This window comes from Etheostoma cragini, chromosome 14 (genome assembly GCF_013103735.1).
Source record: "Etheostoma cragini isolate CJK2018 chromosome 14, CSU_Ecrag_1.0, whole genome shotgun sequence".
Taxonomy (NCBI): domain Eukaryota; kingdom Metazoa; phylum Chordata; class Actinopteri; order Perciformes; family Percidae; genus Etheostoma; species Etheostoma cragini.
In genome coordinates this window covers 10075364-10095746 of record NC_048420.1, presented here as the reverse complement: position 1 = coordinate 10095746, position 20383 = coordinate 10075364, and the positions used below count along the sequence as shown (strand labels likewise).

At 42.4% G+C, this 20383-nt stretch overlaps 2 protein-coding genes and 1 long non-coding RNA gene across 5 annotated transcripts; 1 reads left to right on the top strand and 2 right to left on the bottom strand.

Moving 5' to 3' along the window:
• Nucleotides 1-394: 394 nt before the first annotated feature.
• On the bottom strand, nt 395-2896 carry LOC117956247 (homeobox protein Hox-A2a). The gene is made up of 2 exons (XM_034891218.1): nt 2063-2896; nt 395-1455 (listed from the first exon to the last, which is right to left on the bottom strand). The coding sequence occupies exons 1-2, from the start codon at nt 2424-2426 to the stop codon at nt 731-733; spliced, it is 1089 nt and encodes a 362-aa protein (XP_034747109.1). The 5' UTR covers nt 2427-2896; the 3' UTR covers nt 395-730.
• A 1056-nt stretch (nt 2897-3952) lies between these two features.
• LOC117956269 lies at nt 3953-5906 on the top strand. Its single transcript, XR_004659219.1, has 2 exons — nt 3953-4227; nt 5342-5906. It is a non-coding gene; the product is annotated as an uncharacterized LOC117956269 (long non-coding RNA).
• On the bottom strand, nt 5671-19110 carry hoxa3a (homeobox A3a). Of its 3 annotated transcripts, none has more exons than XM_034891211.1 (4): nt 19092-19110; nt 14502-14562; nt 10113-10689; nt 5671-7581 (listed from the first exon to the last, which is right to left on the bottom strand). In XM_034891211.1, the coding sequence occupies exons 3-4, from the start codon at nt 10570-10572 to the stop codon at nt 6791-6793; spliced, it is 1251 nt and encodes a 416-aa protein (XP_034747102.1). In that variant the 5' UTR covers nt 10573-10689; nt 14502-14562; nt 19092-19110; the 3' UTR covers nt 5671-6790. The 3 variants fall into 3 exon arrangements, with proteins under 3 accessions (XP_034747102.1, XP_034747101.1, XP_034747099.1); XM_034891210.1 differs by lacking the exon at nt 19092-19110 and adding an exon at nt 15880-16676; XM_034891208.1 differs by lacking the exons at nt 14502-14562; nt 19092-19110 and adding an exon at nt 12668-13036 and having other exon boundaries at nt 5685-7581.
• Between the last annotated feature and the right edge of the window lie 1273 nt (nt 19111-20383).

Sequence of the window (20383 nt, the reverse complement as noted above, 5' to 3'; positions counted from 1 at the left end):
TAAACTGCTAATTAGCAGATATTTAAAAGTACCTTCACTACATTTTAAAAAGTTAGATCAAAGTTTTAGATAACAAAATGAACCGCTATTGCATTCATTTGATAAAAAAGGAAACGTATGTTTCAGTTAAACTATTTGAAACAATCTGCATTATGTTGAAAATAAATTCTACAATAAAAGTACATTTGAATCATACATGTGTGTGCTTTCACAACTCAACGCGGGCTAAGCGATTTATATTCATTGCCAACCTGTTGTGAAATTAGCATAACGTCTCAATCTTTTTTTTTTTGCTCCACTTCGTATATTTTGCATATTCTCACTATGAATAATTCTAGCAAAAATATTCAGTGTCAAGCAACTTGCAAGAAACGAGTCAAAAACACCAGAGAAAAAGGGATTGTAGCCAAGTTAATTGTATTCTAACAAAAATATCCAAGACATTGGAAGCTATACAAAAATAAAAGGACCAGGTTCCATAGGCCTAATATTGTATACGTATTCACATACACTCATAATTTCCATTCCAAGAGATCAATTCCTTATGGTAATTACAAGCCACGTTTGAGTAGAGCTATTTCAGTGATTTCATTTCATCCTTACCTTGTATTAATCGTCAAGTCAAATATCAACAGAATAAATGTGCCGAATATACAAACAACATCAGAGTTAATACCATTGTAGCCTGATCTTTATTGTCCCGAAAAAAAGCTATCGTGATTGAGTTCAGTTAATAGTTCAGATGCTGCAAGTCGATTGTGGTTAGGGACTCCGAGAAAAAAAAGAAACTGTCCGTAGAAATGTCCACAGGGCTGTCCAGAGACTCTGACAAGCTCGGCGAGGCTGCATCTGAGAGCTGTAGACAGGAATCCGAAGAGAAAGCTTGAAAATCGTGTATAGAAACATCCAGGGCCGGGGGACTGTCGCTATTGTCCGGGCCAGATGCCGAGCCTGGGCCCATTGTTGACATGCAGCCCGGAACAGTGGGCGACGGGTTGGGGAAATGTTTCAGATTTTTGTCATTGCTGTTCAGCGGCGCAGCAGCAAAGCTCATGGTCTCGCCATTGTGAAGCTGCTGTGTGGAGCTGAGAGAGTTGTTCTGAAAGGAGCACGTATCTCTCTCCAGCAGGGCCCCGCTCCGCTCGTACAGGGGGCCCTCGTCGTCCTCGTCGCTGTGGATGCAGTCCTCGGCGCCCGGCCCTTTCCCTTCCCCGTTGTGGTTCTCCTTGCTCTGGGTCTGTCGCTTGTGCTTCATGCGCCGGTTTTGGAACCAGACTTTGACCTGCCTCTCGGTCAGGTCCAGCAGGGCCGCTATTTCCACTCTCCTTGGCCGGCACAGATACTTGTTGAAGTGGAACTCCTTCTCCAGCTCCAGCAGCTGTGTGTTGGTGTACGCTGTCCTTAGCCGACGGGAGCCCCCACCTCCCCCAGCACTCTCAACAATCTCAGGCGAGCCTGGAAAATAAGCATCACGGTAGCATGGGATTAAAAACGCAAGACTCAACAGTTACATAACCCCGCTGGCCGTGGATCTCACATTATGGCTATCACAAAACACTAGAGAGTGGCTCACAACATGCTGCAGCAAAATGGCCGCTGGAGCTACTGACCCAAGCTTGTAGCCTGTGCACCTTTTATCCAAAAATCATTACAGCATAAAGATACTCATCATCAGATGGTTTTACACCAAAAAATAACGTCCATCATGAGCGTGAAGCAAACACAGTGCACTAAAAGCAGTGAGGTCCAGGCTGGGGTGGGATACTAATGAATGCTCCAGCTGCCCTCCTCGGCAACGGCACTCCATCACTCTTCATTACTGTCACACATCAAAACTCTGCTACGGCTAGGGGAATAAATCATCTTACATCACCAAACTTTACCCAAACTTTTTTTTTCTTGCTTCACACACTATCTCACAATATCCATAAATCTATCAGAATTAAACGTGTCAAGTCTATTTGTTTTCTTTTGTTACAAAAGGCCAGCGCACAGAACTACAATTTAGCAACAGATAGTAAGCACTTTTGCAGTAAAGTGGCTCTGTTTGGAAATGTCCCACCTTTTGGAGAAAAGCACACAGGTCCATTATCGATGGTGGTAGCGGTGGAGGTCGGCAGGTGGTTCCTTTTGGAGGCTTTCTTCTCCCGCATCCAGGGGTACTCCGGGGGTAAGGAGGCGGTGGGCAGCGGGCTGCATCCGTCGGGGCTGTGTCTGGGCCGGCCGTGCCGCGGATGGCTGCCCGGATTCAGGCTGGGAATGGTCTGCTCAAAGGGAGGAGGAATCAGTGTCGGGCGTGAAAGCGTCGAGCTCTTGATTGATGAACTTTGAAATGAATCAGCGACAGGGGGGAAAGATGTCAGGCACTCAGCAAGCGACGGCTGACTATTGATAAAACCGCTCTCTCGCTCGAATTCGTAATTCATCTCCGCTCCCTGAGAGCCGAGGAAAGTTTGCACGCGTATTTTTATAAATGTTGCGGCTCAGTGAGGACGAGAAAGAAAAAATCATTAAAAAAATCTCCTGGTGGTATTTTCTATATCACTGATTACGGCCGTATGGGGACCGAGCTACTATTAAACTATTGAATTCATGGAGACAAGGTTGAAATTGGACCGAATTGGCTGTCACATGATTACCTCTGCCCAATTACAATTTGGGGTTTAATCAAAAGGAGCCACTGTCTGCCTGATTGATCCAAAAACTCTGATGAAGAACGTCTCGCTCAGCTGGGGGACGACTGTTTTTATTTACATATTTGTCCGCTCAGTTTCTCCTCCTCTCGCCCTTCCAGTCCAGTCCACTAAGCTACGAAATGTGTTTTTTAAGAATGGCTGACGCTCACTATTACAGGGAAGGAGCCAGCCTAGGGTGCGCGGATTCGTGCACTCCTTTCTCGTATTGTTTGAGGATGTCAGTCGAGAACGCCCCCAACACAAGTATATGCACACACACACACACACACACACTTCATTCCAGTAGCTTTTTATATAGGCAAGAGCCAGACTTCAGAGGTGAAAAAAAACACCCCCCAAAAACTGATATTGAGACTTCTCGACAGAAACAAACCATAACAACACAACCTGCTTAGTGAGTGTGAACTCCTGAGTGTGTGATTCTTCAAAGATGCATAATATTGAAATATGCAGTGCATCCATTGACATGTGTTACAATGAAATGCCCATCCGTTAAGTTAATACTGACAAATATGGCACGTTCCATTTCCTCCCATAACATTTTACAGAGCCGGTCCAGAAACGTAAAAAAACATATATGTATTCATGTAAACTCACAAACCTCGTTTTTATAAAGGCTATTTATGTGGCCCTTATAAATATGCTGTACACGCACGTGAGATTTTTGTAAATTCCACAAAAGGTCGATTTAATAACGAGGTCATCCGCGCCCATGTGCGTGCACAAACCTACAAACACTAGGTGAAACACACAAAACCCTTTCTTTTGACATTAGTCATAGTAATCACATTTGTTCGATAACCAAAAGCTGCTATAAAGGGTATCTTATTTTAAATAGCATCTTATTATTCAGAATGGTGTCCATTTTGTGTTGAGTGGACAACCTCAAGGCTAACCCAGGGTTTATTTGGAGGACAGTAGCTACAATGCTGCGAAAAGCATCTCACTGTATTGCCAGCATCATTTCAACCTGAACCTGCAATGAAGCAAGAACCATCAAGTTTCCAATCGAGCATTTAGAATGAATCCATTTGCAGAGTTATTATGTAAATAGAATTGTTATTGAATGGCGCTTCCCTGCAGTGTTAGGGTTTATGGCCCTTCCAGCATGTTCTGTGAAAGCCACATTTGGGATGTTTTTCGTCAAGCAGTACGTTTTATTTTTTCATTCAAAAAAAAAAAAAAAGTACAGCTTGTTGAGTAAAAGAGAGGAAGACGAGAAGTGGTAGGCCTCTCTCAGTTTGTTGCTTATATACCAAACAAAGAGTCCTGGAAGCCTGTGCGCGATCAATCTTACTCGCCAAAAGGTCTGACAGCTCGGTGCCCTCACAACACATTTAAGGCTTCTTACTCTCCCCCAGATCAAATGCAGCCAGGAAGCGGCGAGAAACACTGGCCACTCAGATTAGAACCAGTTTCTCCTTGCAGTTGTAGCCGGGCTGTCGCTGGAGGGATGTTTTAAAAGATAAATAAGAATACAGCCACACAAGATGCGACCATTTCCTTTTGAGGAGGCTGTAATGCGCCAATGGTGAGTAAGGTGAGGCAGCTTCTGTACCTGCCTTTTATCTTTGAAATGTGAATGCATTTACAAAAATACATGTATTGTCGTTTTGGTAGACGTGCAGGTTTATGAGCAGACCAGACCGTGTGGTGAAGGACAGAGTTGCTAGGAGAAGAGATGGATGGCTTTTTTTTTGGAATTACGCACAGGCTTTGTGTGCAAGGAAAGGAGTGGGTGGCGGCATTTAGTGGACCCCAGCCTGTTCTACACTCTTGTCTTTACAGCAGGATTGATTTAGGACCACTTTCCCACGGATGGAAATTAAATGAAAGATGTACAAAACTTCTGCTTCAGTTTTGTATGTGCTACCTGTGTATGGCACATATGGGTCAAATCAGTGTCTTGCTGTGTATGCGTGTGCATGTGTGTGCGTGTGTGTCTCTATGTGTGTGTGTCTGTGTTGGATGCAGAAATGTTTTTTTTTCTACTGTGACACACCATGGTTCAATTGTTCCAAGTTTCCCTGCTAACCATATGTCAGGGGTAGTAATGTTCATGCCCTCTCATATCAATCACAGTGGGCTGAAAATGATTTCTTATGAGAACAAATAATACTGCAGTTGCACAAAAGCATAACAAAATCACAAAGTGTAAACATAGTTAAAACAATGTTGTGTTCATTTGTTGAGAAAATCAAAAAAGGCTTTCAGAATACGGTGATTTTTTTGTTGTTGCATTTTTCCTGAAAAAAAGACAAAAGAATATAGGCATTTTAGCTCCATGTGTGCATGTGCTCTGCTTTTCCAGCAATGCAAGTACTTACTGCAAACAATTAATAATTAAAATATAAATATCACTTCTAATGCAGGCCCTTCATTTTTTATAAAATACATAATGTCATTCACTGCCGTTTTTCAGCTTTCCACTGATAATTTGCTTTGCTGTAACACATCCAAGGCTTTTTGTGTTGAACTGGCTTTACGCTGGCATCTGCAAATATGTAACCTAGGCTGATGAGACCAACAAGCCCCGTTACGATGCTCCTTCAGCCTGGGTCCTCTCTGTCCGCATTTGACGGACTGAACATATCAGGAAATTATTTTTCAAACGATTTCTCATTTAGCTTGTTGTCTTCTTGCAGAATCGTCAGAAGGGCCCGATGACATTTTTATTATTATGGATGTGCCCACGCAGATGAGAGGACGGAAGAAGGCCACCCGAGTGTTCCCTTCACGTCGAATCAAGAAGAGGGGAGAAAAAGCACAAGTCGCTATGATTTAACATTTCAATATATCTGTGCACATTTCCCTTTTTGTTATTGAAAAGTAAACATAGCCTCTGGTTTTAAATTATTTTGTATGCGTAAACATTATACCATTAAATATGTTTAGCAAAGATCATTCATGGTTTATTATTTAGCCTAACAATTAATATTGTAATTTCTCTTATGCTGCCAATTATCTAAAATAGTTTTTCTTTTTGCCATTACCTCTACTACAATTATTTAACGTCATGAAATATATAAGAATACCGATATGTAAGAATTATAAAACTAGAAATACATTTTTGAGATTATTTATTTTAAAAAGATGTTTAATTTTGTGAAATGCTTCTGATGTGTCTTAATTAAAACTGCAATATTTCCTTGATTTATATTTCAATTATTTTATTTTTTTCTTCAAACTGGAGCAGCGTGGAATGTATGACATCGAAAAAGAAAATTAACGTCGGTTGGTTTTTTTCTTCAACAAAGAAAGTGATGATGTGTGTCCTTCTTCCCAGCCTTATTGCATGACTGATTGGTTTTACATTCACTGATAAAATAAAAACACCACCTCGGTAAAGAAAAAAAAATGGAAACATAATAGCAACATGATGTGCTGCTGCTGCTGCTGCTGCTGCTGCCGAGGAGCTTCTGCAGACGGCATGTATGGGCTGGAAAGGAGCCGAGACGCTAATTTTCTACCAATCTGTCAACCCACAAAGATTGCAGAGGTGTCAAATAATACTAAAGGACTCTTTTATCTTAACACCGAACAAAATAAATAACATTAGAAAGTCCAATAGAACAACACAAGCAAGGGAGGTTGCGTGTAAGCTAGTGACCCTTGTTTCTGAAAATGTATTTTCCTCATAATACCAGCTCGTGGTTCTAGAAGGATCCTTTCACAAGTGCAACAAAATGCAAAACATAATTCTTCAACTGCGGATAAATAAAAGACGGACAATTTCACATTAAAAATGAATAACATATGTTCATAATACCCTGTTTGAGTTTCGACTTTTAAACAATATTTAAAAAAAGATTAAATAGGCCTATACTGTGCCCCCCCTCCCTCCCACTCTAGACGTCCTACAGCCCCCCCCAAAAAAGTCTTTGTGAGACAATGACACGAGCAAATAGAGAAAAATTCAAGCAAGTTGTGATTATTTATCCTACGCTATTTCACACATTAAACTATAGAAAACATAAACAAAAGAAGAGAGAGAGAGGTGGGTGCCGTGAGGATGCGCAGAAACAAAGCAGTAATGTGTCTGGAGTCTGGAGGTGGATAAGACAATGGGCGGAGTGATCCGGGCAGCGCCACCGCTACAGATGCGTCAGTTTGGGCGCTTCCTGGATTCTTCCCTGAGAGTAGTGCGACGTTAGGTCTGTGTACGTCGGTGTTGGATCACACACTCCATGATGCTGACTGTGGCCCATTGTGATTGCTCCATTGTAGTCCATATTTGCGGACGGAGGGTGCGGGAGATGGGTCAGACCAAAAACGGAGGTCCCAGAATTGGGCATTGAGTCGATGTAACCTCCGCCGACATAAACAGGGCTGCCCTGCATGTGAGTCCCGTAGTTGCCATTGCCTTGGAGAGGATGCGCGTCATATTCGGGCGTGGCCGAGTCGGTCCCGGCATATCTCTTCTGGGAGGGCGGGCAGTTGTTGAGGGAGCTGTTCAAAGGAGGGGGATATGACGTAGCCATACCGTATGCATTTTGATGAGGTTTATTGTAAGACGTCGGCGACTGGGATTCGTAAGGTACACTGTTTACAAGAGAATGCATAGAGTTGAGGTATCCGCCGCCACAACCCCCACCGGAGGCCGGGCCCACGGGACTCCGAGGGGACTGTGCGCCAGGAGAAGGCATCATTCCGACACCTTTCTGATCCTTCTTGTATTTCATCCTGCGGTTCTGGAACCAGATTTTGATCTGTCTCTCGGTGAGGTTAAGCAGGTTTGCCATCTCTACCCTCCGGGGTCTGCAGAGGTACCGGTTAAAGTGGAACTCCTTCTCCAGCTCCACTAACTGGGCGCTGGTGTAAGCTGTCCGGGCCCTCTTCGATGCTGCTGACCCCGGAGGACTCTTGTCTCCGGGGCAACTCTCCACTGTCAGGGAGGAAGGGAGGAGGATGTCAATCAGTAATCCATTACATGGAGAGAGAGAGAGCAGAGACAGAGAGAGAGAGAGAGAGAGAGAGAGAGAGAGAGAGAGAGAGAGAGAGAGAGAGAGAGAGAGAGAGAGAGAGAGAGAGAGAGAGAGAGAGAGAGAGATTGAGGTACAGAGGCAGATACAGGAGAGGGAAACCAAAACCGTCTGACAAGCACACAGCTGATAACAGAACTTTCAACCATCAAGAGGGGGTTTACTAGATAAAAATGCCCTGCTCCACTACTTTAATAGAGGTTTCATTATCGACTGTTTCTTTCCCTTCTCTCTTTTTGTGCGCGTGTTTATATGTTGCAAACCCAAACATAAATCCGCTGCCTATTGCAAAGCACAAGGGTTATCATGAGGGCTCCATAAGACAATTAACAATCAGTCTGTGCACTGTCTGATATGGAACCAGGTAACCTCAGATTTCCTAGTAAAACATTTTGACCCTCATCTTCCCTTGTAGTTACAGAGTAGCACACGCGTAATGCAAACACAAGCATTATGTATTCCAAAGGCTGTACTAAGCAGCTGGCCCTGCCCTCACTGATAAGCCTCCTCTTATAAGAAGCTGGAGCTTGGCTGTAGAACAGCAAGGTGTTGTCTACTTGCCGATATGGCAGGCGGCCAACACTTAATAAATTTCACTACCTGTCACCCAAACTTGGAGCAAAAGCAATGCAGCATGACATAACCTGAGTAATTAGGTTATGACAGAGATAAAAGATAACTTAAGACGAGGAATACCCATGTGTGTAGGACCATCACAAATTAGTGTGCTTTCTTATGATTTCATTTTAATTTTAATTCATTAAAAAGGCTAGTTAACCTGATTTATGGGCTAAAAGACTGATCTGGGAAACGTGTGTTAAGTGAAGGTTATTGTTAACTGTCTGGCGTACTGTGCGTAAAACTTGCGTAAAAGGGCTTTTCATAAATGTTAGCACCCTAAAAAATCCCAATGCTGGATGACACGCATGCTTTGCATTTTAAACTCTTAATGCAGAGGGGTACATATAACTTAATTACCAAACTCCCACACTGACCCACCGAGTTTTCTCGTAACAACAGGTAATGGCTTGCACTTGCGCATTTGCGTAAAGGCCGCGTAAAATTCTTTTCATAAATGCTAGCACTTGTATCAGTCGTTAAAAACTAACGGAAACACCTTCCCAATATAAATATCAATAAAGGGCGCTAATGAAAAGGTACCCTGAAACGTAACCACTTAATTTACAAAATATAAAATCTTCGTAGGAAGATCCGCCTCTAATGCAAACACTCCAAATATAAATTCCCCACTCTGATCCACCAAGTTGTGCTGCAATGAAAGCAGGATCTGGCTTACATACATAAGTGAAAGGGGGTGTCATACATGCTATACTGTCAACATGTTGTTAACAACTAATGGAAAACATTCCCTTAACATACATTGTAATTAAATTAGGGGCTACAACTTGCTTTGTATGTTGAACTTTATGGACATTTACCTATTTAAATTACAACAAAAAAGGTAATTGGAAGTTGAGTTTATGTAAAGAAAGACCCCAAACTCCCCAACCCGATCCATCAAGTTTTCTTGTCACCCAAACAACAGGAACTGGCTGGCATTTGTGCCTAAAACCTGCCTTAAGAGATACATTACATAACTTAAAATTACACCACACAACTTAATTTCTTACTGTGGAATACCATATGTACGACCTACCAAAATATTACCAACAGAATTCACAAAAATAAGAAGATCAAGGGAAGATAAGCATTACTGCATTGTTAGGTTGGCTCTTCGTAAATAAACAGCCCCAAACACTAACCCCCCACTCTGACTCACCAAGTTTCCCTCTAATCAAAACAGCAGGACAAACTGAAACAACTGTTCTGCGTGTTTGTTTGTTGTCCCTCCAGGAACATTATGTGATCAGTGGTGATGCGTGTTTACAGTAGGGACAGGTCAGCTGCGGGGCACAGGGACAACACATGATGGAATCTAATTCCAATGTTGAGGCACATATTTCGTTTGCAGTCTATAATCTTGTATTGTATTTATAGTACTTACGTTAACATGGGGTATCATTTTGGAGAATTTCTAATATGTAAAGTTGGAAACTTCCCAAGGAAACAACGTAATAAATTGGACAAAAGTAACGCCTGTACCTACATATACTCTGACTGTAGCCTATAACTCTCTTGTTATTTTTTGGCAGTTCCTGAATAATTTAAGGTTCCCCCGAGGGTACAAACTATACATGTAATGCAATACCACAAAACACGACTTGAACATTATAGAGGGAAATTAACACCTCTCTGACACTGGCCCAGACAAAACTGCACATTTTAACCCTCACAGTGCGATTGTCCTGTTGCGGTGTCCCTCCTTCCCCCCTATCCCCTTACCTGCCCACCCACACTCAACAATACTTATGTAACTCTCTGGTCAGAGGCTATCACGTTATGTGCGTGTCAGTAGTGTTTGGGTTGAAAGTACCTGAACTGGAGCTACTGGTGGGTTTCTGCTTAGTGTTCTGACGGGATTCCTTCATCCAGGGGAAGATGTGTTTGCGTGCAGTAGAGGTCGGCGAGCCGTTCTTGGCACTGGGCTGGTTGGACCCGTTGCTTGTGTTTTGGCTGATAGCACCGGGGGATTGTGGGGGAGGGGGTGGGGCTGACACTGGCACCTGCGGTTGATTGCTTTCGGGATGAACCTTCGACTGCGCCGCCTGAATGGCTGTGGTCCTGTCGCAACTCTCCGCCATCTCCCCCGGCTTTTGCAGAGCCACGGAGCCGTCAGGAGACTGCAGAGAGCAGGCAGGTCGATGGTACTCACTTTCCACATGAGAGGCCCGGGGATATTGGACCTGATTGGCATCATAACTGAAGCCATTTGCGCTTTGATATGGGTAGCCACTGTAAATTGCGGAGCTGTCGTAGTAGGTTGCCTTTTGCATCTCGCCGTTTCCCAATATTTATTTCAGAAACTGACAGGGTCTTGACACCCTTGTAGAATAACATTGGCACCCCGTGGTCACGTGACGCCTCTCCGCCAATGGCCTCCTCGGGTGAACCTAGGGTTACAAGAAGCACTGTGAGGAGAAGAAATGGTGGCGATCCATCTTACTTTTCAATACAGGCCTGACAGTGGAGACTATGGAAGCAAGATAGGGCCAATAGTTCTGGAGACTATTACCGTTTACCTTATGGCTTACACAGGGCACAAAGGCACGCACTAACCTTGTATTACCATCTGTGCCAAACCACATCAAAACAAAAACCTTTTCAAAAGCATTTCAGATTGCCAAATAAATGTTGGGCCCTAACAAGAAACTGCATGGCATTTTAAACCACTGATCTTATTAATAACAATGCGACTTAATATAGAGTTAAGAACACCTTTAAGAGAAAATGTTGGAGGTAAAAGGGTGCTCTAAGGAAATCGTATAAGCAGGAAAATAATATTTTTGTTATAATGTTATTCTACCAACAGGTCTGTCAACGGTATATCTAATTGGCGATGTAGCAGATAAACGCATTCCATGTGTTCCATAAACTTGTCACGTTTCACTTTGAGTAAACAAATCTTCCTTTAGTAACAGGTTAGACCTCAATGTGCTGTGCCTCCCCGGACACCTGACGCAAAGCATTAACAATCGCATTCTCTTCTCTTTCTTTTTTTTCTCCCTCTTTGCATGCTGCACGATAAATGGAAGGGGCACGAGGAAACCTGAAAAACCGGGCGGGCATCCGAACACCTCCATGACCACGGTGTGAACCTTTCCTTGCAGGCCAATAAAAATGGTTGCTGTCGGTTCTGTCTGCGCGGCGGCCCGTCGCGGTGATGCATGGGGGTCAGTGGTCCGGGACCGCCTGCTCGGAATGAGCGGCCCGGTGAGCAGCCTAGCCCGGTGCTCAGGCGGACAGAAACCCGGCATGGCACAGCTAGAGCCTGCTGCTAAACCACCATAATTCACGCAGGTAACCATGGGGATCAACCTCTAAAAGATTATAGGGGAAACTATAAACCATAATAGACACAGATCCACGGGTCATCTTGGGGATATCTGTTATGATTTGACATTACTAATGAAATGGAATGTTCAATGTGGACTACCGGAGTTTTAACCATTGTCATTAAAAACAGCAAAGGGCAATGCATAATAATAATAATAATAATAATAATAATAATAATAATAATAATAATAATAATAATAATAATAATAATAATAATAATAATTAAAAGGCGAATAATAATACGCTGCAATACCTTTTACTAAAAGTAAATAATTGTATTTACAAATACAATTTAAACCCGTATTATTCATATAGATTTGGTTGTAAAGTAATGCAGTTCTTTTGTCTGCACTCTAGATTTGACCCAATCAATGAAGCAGATTTTTTGGAGACTAAACAAAATATTAAAAATATATATGTATTGGAACCCTAACTTCAAATTGCAAGTGTTGATCTATAAGGCCCTGGTGTTACATGTCTTGATAGCACATCCAAACAACAACGATGCCCACATGCTGCAATACAAGTATTTCTTGCTGACTGATTTAACGTTACTAAGGTGTAGGCTGTATTTTCGGACAGACATGTAACTAGAATTTTTTCATTTTCATAAACTAATTAAAAACAAATTAATAGAAAATGTGAAACAAACTCTGGGGTTGTGCCGAAGTGCAAAACAAATCAGTATAAAATGAGCATTGAGCTTGTCCTCAACGCAGCTGAACCGCAGAGTGAAAGAAGGTGTCTTCGCTGTATCCGCACTCACGGTGACCTGGAAAGGAGATCAGAAAGCTTTGTGGTGGAGCTTTGTCTCCAGGACGAGCCATTGCGATAGTCATAAAAGAAAGAGAACGCAAGACAAATGACTGACTTTCCTCGCAGCCTTCTGCTCCCACGTTAGAGAACTCTTGCTGCCTGACTGTATGTGTGTGAACTCTTCCTGAACCGCGATCTAAGTCATACGGTAATAAATCACCGCGCGACACACAAACTCGACCATTTACAACCGCCGGAGCCTATTTCTGGCCTGCTTACCTTATCCTCTGTCGACGAATGCAGAGCACCAAGCGATGTTCTCTCATTCAGCGACGAAATCGATCAAAGCAGTAATCCAGAGAAAAGTTTAAAGGCAGGGGCTGGCCGGGTGAAGCAGCAGCAGCAGAGTGCGCCCTGCCATGCACCAGGCATTAGCAGCCACAACAAAAAAGGGAAGAGCCTTGAGAACCCCCTTTCCTTTTTTCCTTGTCTTTTTTTTTCTTCTATTCGACGTGGATGGGTAAACCGAGATTACGAAAGCAGGCGTGAGCAGCTCGGGTCAGCGAGATAAGAGTTATCTGGCCTCACGATTGAATGTATCGTCACACTATAGAGCAATGGCCAGGGCTTCATAGCAATATTAAAGACAGCCAAGGCTATGGCACACTATGTGATCCTTCCACAATACCATGCAGACACCAGTGAACTGCCCCGAACCAGAGCGTCACCATAGACAAAAAAAAATTATGCAAATAAGTAGCGCCTTGGAAAGCTAGTTCAAATCAAGTGGCTGCTTCTCCTCCTCCCCCAACCAAATTAGGTAGTGTCTAGAAAAAATAATGCATCGTTCCAAATAGCATGGAAGACCATGTCTAAAAAACATTTGTTGTTATTATTTATCCCATGCCATACAGTGGAATCATGAGTCCTGTGGATGAGATGTTCGAGAGTGGGGATAATACAAAGGAATAATCAGCCCGCTGACCATGCTGCATTTCAATTTCCACGGCACATAAAGGGCTTCTATCCGCGGTCTAATCATTAACCCACATTTTTGCATATAGTCCTTAATCTTTTGGAACAAGGGGGCGCGCCATTCGTTTTCATTCCAGCACCAGGTATACTACTGCCTGCTTGGCTTCTTGTATGGAGAATACAACACAGTAATATTTTAAGATCAGAAAGCACAACAACTTCACATCAAAGCTGCGTTCGATGTGTATCGAGGGAAAACCCCCCACCAGAAGCAGGGTGTGAAACATGGGAAGAAGGTTGATCACCAAAAGGCAGAGCGCAGGACATGCAGCGAGGAGTTTGGGAGAAGAGAGCCGGCAGCAGGGGGAATCCCTCTGCATGGTAATGTTGCTCTTTTGCAGCCAAAGGAAAGAATGGGGGGGAAATAGATTTATGACATCTCAGCTTCCCCGGGCTGTAAACACGTCCAGAGCTGCAGCATTCTGCTGCTTTCAGGCTCTGGGACAACATTCAGTGACACTATAAGAAAAGGTAGAACACACGGACGGCGTAGGAGGGTGAGTGGGATAAAAATTCACGTGTGAGGATTATTTTTTTAGCCAACTCGGCTTTTTCTTTTCAAAATCAGAGTAGTCACATCGATAATTATTTACTTCTTTTTGTTTAGCTAAAATGCTGATTTCGTCTTTTCTCTTGAATGCGGCCCTGAGCGAAGGGTGAAATGTCAGCGAGAAGGTGGACGTGGAACGCCGTGCACAATAAGGCTTAAAAAGACAATCTAAAATGTTGATGAAAGAAAATCCATTTTTTAAAACTTCAGTGCAGTAAACTATAGCATCTACAAGCAGATGGCTTTCACTGAAAGTAGTTTTTGAAAGGAATAAGGCAGCGCTCCAGGAGCTGCGATTCCCCCCGTCACTTTTATAGTGACAAATTACACCACAAAGACAAGTGGAAGAGAAGGAATTATTGCTCTCGGGTTGGTCATATTGCTGCTACAAGGAAATATACAAGCCATAGGCTGCTGCTCTATCCCTGCGAGTGCTTTGGTGGGCGTGTGTGGTACTTATTAGAAATTGAATAAGGATATCACCATCAAGCATTCATAATACAAATCAATAAAGATATATGGACTTACCGAAAGCAGTTCAAGGTGTGTCGGACACCGTGCGATGGCCTGGATTTACTTGGCTGGATTTCTGCAATGAGGAATAAACGTTTTCAATTTTTCAGAAGATCATCCCAGCTTTTAATCTGTTTAGGAAAACATGTTAGTGTGGGTTTTATTGTAGAATAGGCTCGGCCTATATAGTTAGAAAATGTGATCATAAATAATAAGTCTTGTTATTATTGTCGAATTGTTTAGGCCTTATTTTTAAATGAAAGAAACAAGGAGAAGAAAAGACCTGGCAAACAGGCTAACCCCAATCTAGTCAAATTCGATGCATTTTATGCATTTAGTTATGTGGGTCACATTTGAGATTTAGCAGTAGGCTCCAAATCTTTGTGCCAAATGAACATCTTTGCAGCTATTATGTCATTAAAATCTAGATTTCTTTTAAAAAAATTTTTGCAACACAATATTATCCAAAGTATATTAATCTGTAGGAAAAACAAGACCACAACAAAACTGCATAAGTAAAAGGCAGAATGCAAAAATTCTCCTCAGAAAAAAAATAACATCACAATTAAATATTGCTTCCTAACAGCGCAATATCCATAATAACGTGAAAATGGGACTAGATGCAAATAACGTGTTTGTTGTTTCCCTGCTGGCCGGTAAGCACTTTCTCCACACACGGATCGAATAGTCATTAGCTCTCGCGCACCATCTTCCCCAAGTCCCTGCGCCCATAAATCAAGCAGGAGCGCCGTGACCTCAGCGCAGCCGCGTGGTCCTGGATGGCACTCAGTCTTCCATTATATCCTCGTTTCCCTGGCGGAGCGACACAACCCACCGCTTTCCCCTACTTTTTATGGACCTCATCTTGATGAATCATTTACGCAAAACACACCACGTTAAGACACGAGATGTTTTGTTTTATAGGACCGGTTGCATCGTGGAGCGGCCGCGCGCTCTGTTTGGGGTTTTTCTTGGAAGCCAATATTTAAATGGACGCTTTATTTACAAACGACTGTGCAGGCCTGATTTTTTTCCCCAAATGGCTGCTTATGCTATTAAACATATGAATAAGACAGAAATATTTCACCCTATGCCGTTCTATTCTAAGTTTACACGGAAACTAATAATAACGGAACAATGCCCATTCCTGAACGGTTCAGACAAATCCTCCAATCGTTCCCTATAAATGTGCGTGTGTATATTCTGAAGGCGTATTTATATTTCGTTTGATGCGCTATGATGAATGTATTAGACATTAGCAGATAGATTCATATCGATAGCTTCTTGGTACATGCCATTTTCTCGCTCTGCAGAAACCCTGGACCCCTATTTTACTGACCTCTGACTAGGGCAGCAATAACTCACGACAGTAATGAACAATCGGCGGAAATACCTCAAAATAAAATCCATCCTCCCAAAGCTCGGGCTCAGACTCTGTCCGCGTAGAAAAACATATCCGTCCGTGACAGCAGTATAATACATCCACAAACCCGGGATCCTCTCTCTTTCAGTCTGACTCTCTTTTATTTTTCTCCCCTCGATAAACAAAACTACAAAGCCCGGACTCCCCTCACGGAAAGTGGGGGTAACCCGCATATAATCAGCATCATATGGCCAGACCGGGGCTCCGGTTTTCTTCCCCGTGCCATAACATCGCGCAGTATTATGCGCCCCGCTCACGTGACGCAACGTCAACTTAAATCCCTTTTATTTGAGCCCGTGAATCATTAATGGAGGCAGTCATTGCCCCTGAGGAGAAATGGATCAATTTGGAGGGAGAAAAAAGAGGGGTATGTGACACTGAAATGTATCTGGCAGAGGAGCAAGTCTCTCGCAGAGAAGCAGCTTTTCCACGTGTCGTCCATTCAGGGGGAAAGCCAGTTTTAAAGTGCAATATATTTGGTGCCTGTTAGCGGCTGAAAGAGCTAATCCTGGCTGTATTATGCTGAGTTTCAAGTACAGCCACAGCTCTGAGTCAGCCTGAAACACAGAATGGATTACACTGCAGCGTGATAATTCGCACTATGCGAGATGGAGAGGGCTTTCCCTACAAATACCATTTAAGAGTGGCATAATGATTACTCATCACTCCAGCAAACGTCTTCTCCCTTTTTCTTACAACACAACCAGGGACATACAGAGCTTTACTCAATATCGCCCCCCCCGTCCACAATCCCAGTTTGGTTGTAGTACCACTTAATCAGCATTTGGTTCTACGTCAGCATAAGTATGCATGCCGATGGCCAAATGGATATAAAATGTCACACAATTACCTGTCCTAAATAAGGAGTGTGCGCGTCCTGGTGGTCGTGAGGTGTGCTTGTCAGTCAGCAGTGAGCGCAAAGTGGAGGTGATGAAACCAAAGAGCGGCTGCTCGACCCCGCTGATCACTACATGGACCCCCATATGACCTGAATGCGCTTACGCGTTTCCTATGACCATCTGAGTGATGTTGGAAATTATAGGTTTGTGCAAAGGAAGATTTTTGGACCTTTTAAAGGGGGAGGGGGTTTAAAGGCAAAAAATGCAGACTAAGACGTAATCCTGCTGTTGTTTGCCAAAACCACCCTAATATAAACCTATTTCTTTCTGAAGAGCGTAGGATGTGTCAGGGTAGATGTAGCTGCCACTCCAGGTATTGCCAAAAGTCCTTGCCCGGAAGAGCTTCTCTCTTCTCGGCACCGTTTGGCGCTTGTTTTCCGTCAACACCGAGCAGCGGGCGTGGAAAAATCCCACCACAACTATTAATCATTCAGGGCGGACATAGACAGCATCCCACTCCCACACCAGCCTTTGTCTTCTCAAACTACAACTTGAGGGGTAAACTTTTAAAGACAGGAACGGAAGCAGACCAGCTCTTATTAATTCACCTTCAACACTTCTAAAACTGAACAAAGAGGAGGAATATTAATGATATCGGGGTTAAAATAATAAGTATTACGCACAGGTTTTTAGAGGCATGATTATGAAAAGAAGACTATATTTTGTTAAACAGTGCTTGCGTTTGTAAGGTGTTGTATAGTTCTCTCTTTGTTTGTACAATTACAGATGTGGAGCAGTCACTGGGATTATATGGCTGGACATGGCATAATCCCACATTGCCTTACGCCACGGCACCTGAACTTTTCCCTGACCCGGGCAGGGGCATACAGAGTCGAGTTGGAAGTTATTTTGGGTTCAAAAACAAGGAGAAGATGGAACCCAAAGGCCTTCAGTTAGTAGTACTATTGTTTTTTTTTACTTTTTGTTGCATTTTTTCCAGGCATGCTTTTTGTTTAAAAGTAGTAGTTGATTGATTATGTTTTCGCATATAACAAATGTTTCAGAGTTATTTACACAAATCAAGACTCCTTATCACTGTCAGCGAAGAAGAGTTAGAGGCGCAGACCTCTGGATGTTGGCCATATGGGTCCATATCTCCCCACACTGTTGACTCTTGAGCTCTTAACAGCCAGGCTTGGGTTACCGATACCCTCAGACAAAGATAACTCTTTCTGCGAGGTTTACATCGGCCAACATCAAGGCTAATGCGAAATGTAACCCCTTAAACCGAGGTGGAGACGTCTCTAATGGATTCAGACGGACTAGAACAACGTAACGTGTTTGCGTAAAGGTGGTTATAATAAAGCATTTTACATGTTGAATTTCCTGGCTCTTTTTTATGAATGAAAATGTGCTCTGATCATACCTGATAGGCTTTTGTTCAGTAGCTGTCAGATACGTTTGGGAGGTAAGTGGAAAATAGCCCGGTCCAATACTTATTATTGGTGTACACATTGGCACATACCCTAAGGACTTGTGTTAATGTTTAACCTGTGGGCTAAATTGACTATTGTGTTCACTCTCATTGAAAAGAGCTTTCAAGCAACAGATCATCCCTTCGCAATGTTACTGGTGTTTAAATAGGACGTACTCTCATTTGTAAAGACAACAGTGAAATGAATAAATTAATTATATTATATATAGTACAATTGCTAACACATAGTTAACGTCCCGCTGTCAAAATCCATAAAACAGCAAGTGAGTTTGTTCCATGTTCTTGAGGTTAAGGTTGTAAACATAAATGCACTATTGCTTCTTTTTTGTTATTATTAAAATGAATTGGCACTAAACATGTCCCTGCAGAGGTAAAAAAAAAACATAATAGGTGTAGCTGACACTTTTCTGAGTATGGTGTAATAGAATGACTTAAAGTTGACATGTATATTAAACAAATTTGCAAAATTATTTAGTAACACATTTAAATTAAGTTTACATTTCATCATCCTAATTGTCTTGCCTTGATATAAAAAGTTATAGAAAAAAATGACCTGCAGTCTGTGTGAGTATGGTTTAAACGTTTAGGCACAAAACACATACATATATGTAATGCATGTACATATTTTACGTGGATTCAAGGGTTTTCCAATCAAATTTGAAAATAACTATTTGAGATTAATAGGCAGATTATGATATAGCAAGCTCAAAACTCTGCATCAATAGCATATTACAATATTAATGAATATGCACCAGAAGAAAAATGAAACCAACTTGCACTTCCGGTATATTTTATAGCAGTTTTTATAGTTAAATCTAAGATGTAAAAAAACAGCCAAGCCTACTCACAAGTCATGACGGTCTGTGTCCAGCGGACAGAGTTCTGTCAGGGGGGAAAGAGATCGGACTCGCACCCTGTAGAGGATCACTTCAAATGAAAATAAGGCAGATTTTCAGATCTATTTCTGACCCCGGGGGTATTCATTATTCAACAAGTCACGTGGACAGCCGAATTAAAATTTCAGGACATTGGAAGTGACCTCTATTCGCGAATCAAATGACTTGAAATCTTGTGATTTAACTAGTTGGCCTTCTTGGAGTCTGCGCAAAATCGGTGCCAATCAGCTTCAACGCCATCTTCTGCACAGTTTCCATGTCTGCAGCAAGTGCTGCACAGAAGGCTAAGGATTATATGCAAAGAGAGATTTAACATTACTACAGGATAATGTTTTAATGCAAACAAAGAAGTGTCGTGAAAGATGCAACACAAACGGTACCAACAAGGATAGAATACTGTTTGTGTAAATTCTGATCAGGTGTCTGTCACTTTCCGGCTTTTTCTGTGGGAATTTTGGTTAAGGTTAGTTTTATCTAATTAATCCAATTTACTACTACTAATTTACTAGTAATGCATTGCAAACCCATTCATTATGCTATTATCGGCATATTGTATATGCATATATTGAATGAATATATATAATATATCTAAATAAACAGAAACCATTTGTGCCTAAATATATCGAAAATCAAACTAGTTTACATGCACAATGCCAGCATGGTTCAGCTCATATCTGCCCTGTTTGCTCAGCCTTGCAGGGGGTTTCTGTGATATATTGCAGAGTAGCTCTTTCTTAAAATAAGTTTTGGGAAATTCGTGGCTCCGATTCACACCTAAACTCCATTTTTGTTTCCGCGCGGTCCCTGGGTAAATCTTAAGAAAAAGCTGGCGGAGGTCTCAGCACTGATGTATGATCTGAACATTGTGTGTCGAAAGGTCAGGGGTCAGAAGAAGTACTCTGAGCCGGTGATTGGCCAGAGTCGGCAGTGTCCCTTGGTTGAACTCTCTATTGTTTGGAAATAGCAGGTAGTGACCAACACTCACACTCTGGTGCACTAAGGTTGGCTGAGATCTTCTTATAATGGCGAGAAAGAACAATATGTGAGGCCGGATATTTTAAACAATTTGGGTATTTGATTCCCGGCTAAGAAGCCCTGCCTGCAACACTGATATCTGCCTCGTAAATTCCAACGAAAATGCGCGTGACATTAATGGACATTTCAGTTAGTTGAGCATTAGACATAAGCATTCAGAAGCATCTTCACATTTTACGCTTTTGGTTACAGATTGGGGGGCGGGGGGG

Excerpts from the sequence above, each read along its gene's own strand:
- hoxa3a (XM_034891211.1), bottom strand. The coding sequence starts at position 10,572 with ATGCAAAAGGCAACCTACTACGACAGCTCCGCAATTTACAGTGGCTAC. Across the intron at positions 7,582-10,112 it reads CACCAGTAGCTCCAGTTCAG|TGGAGAGTTGCCCCGGAGAC; the intron begins GTACTTTCAACC and ends CCTCCCTGACAG.
- LOC117956247 (XM_034891218.1), bottom strand. The coding sequence starts at position 2,426 with ATGAATTACGAATTCGAGCGAGAGAGCGGTTTTATCAATAGTCAGCCG. Across the intron at positions 1,456-2,062 it reads TGTGTGCTTTTCTCCAAAAG|GCTCGCCTGAGATTGTTGAG; the intron begins GTGGGACATTTC and ends CTTATTTTCCAG.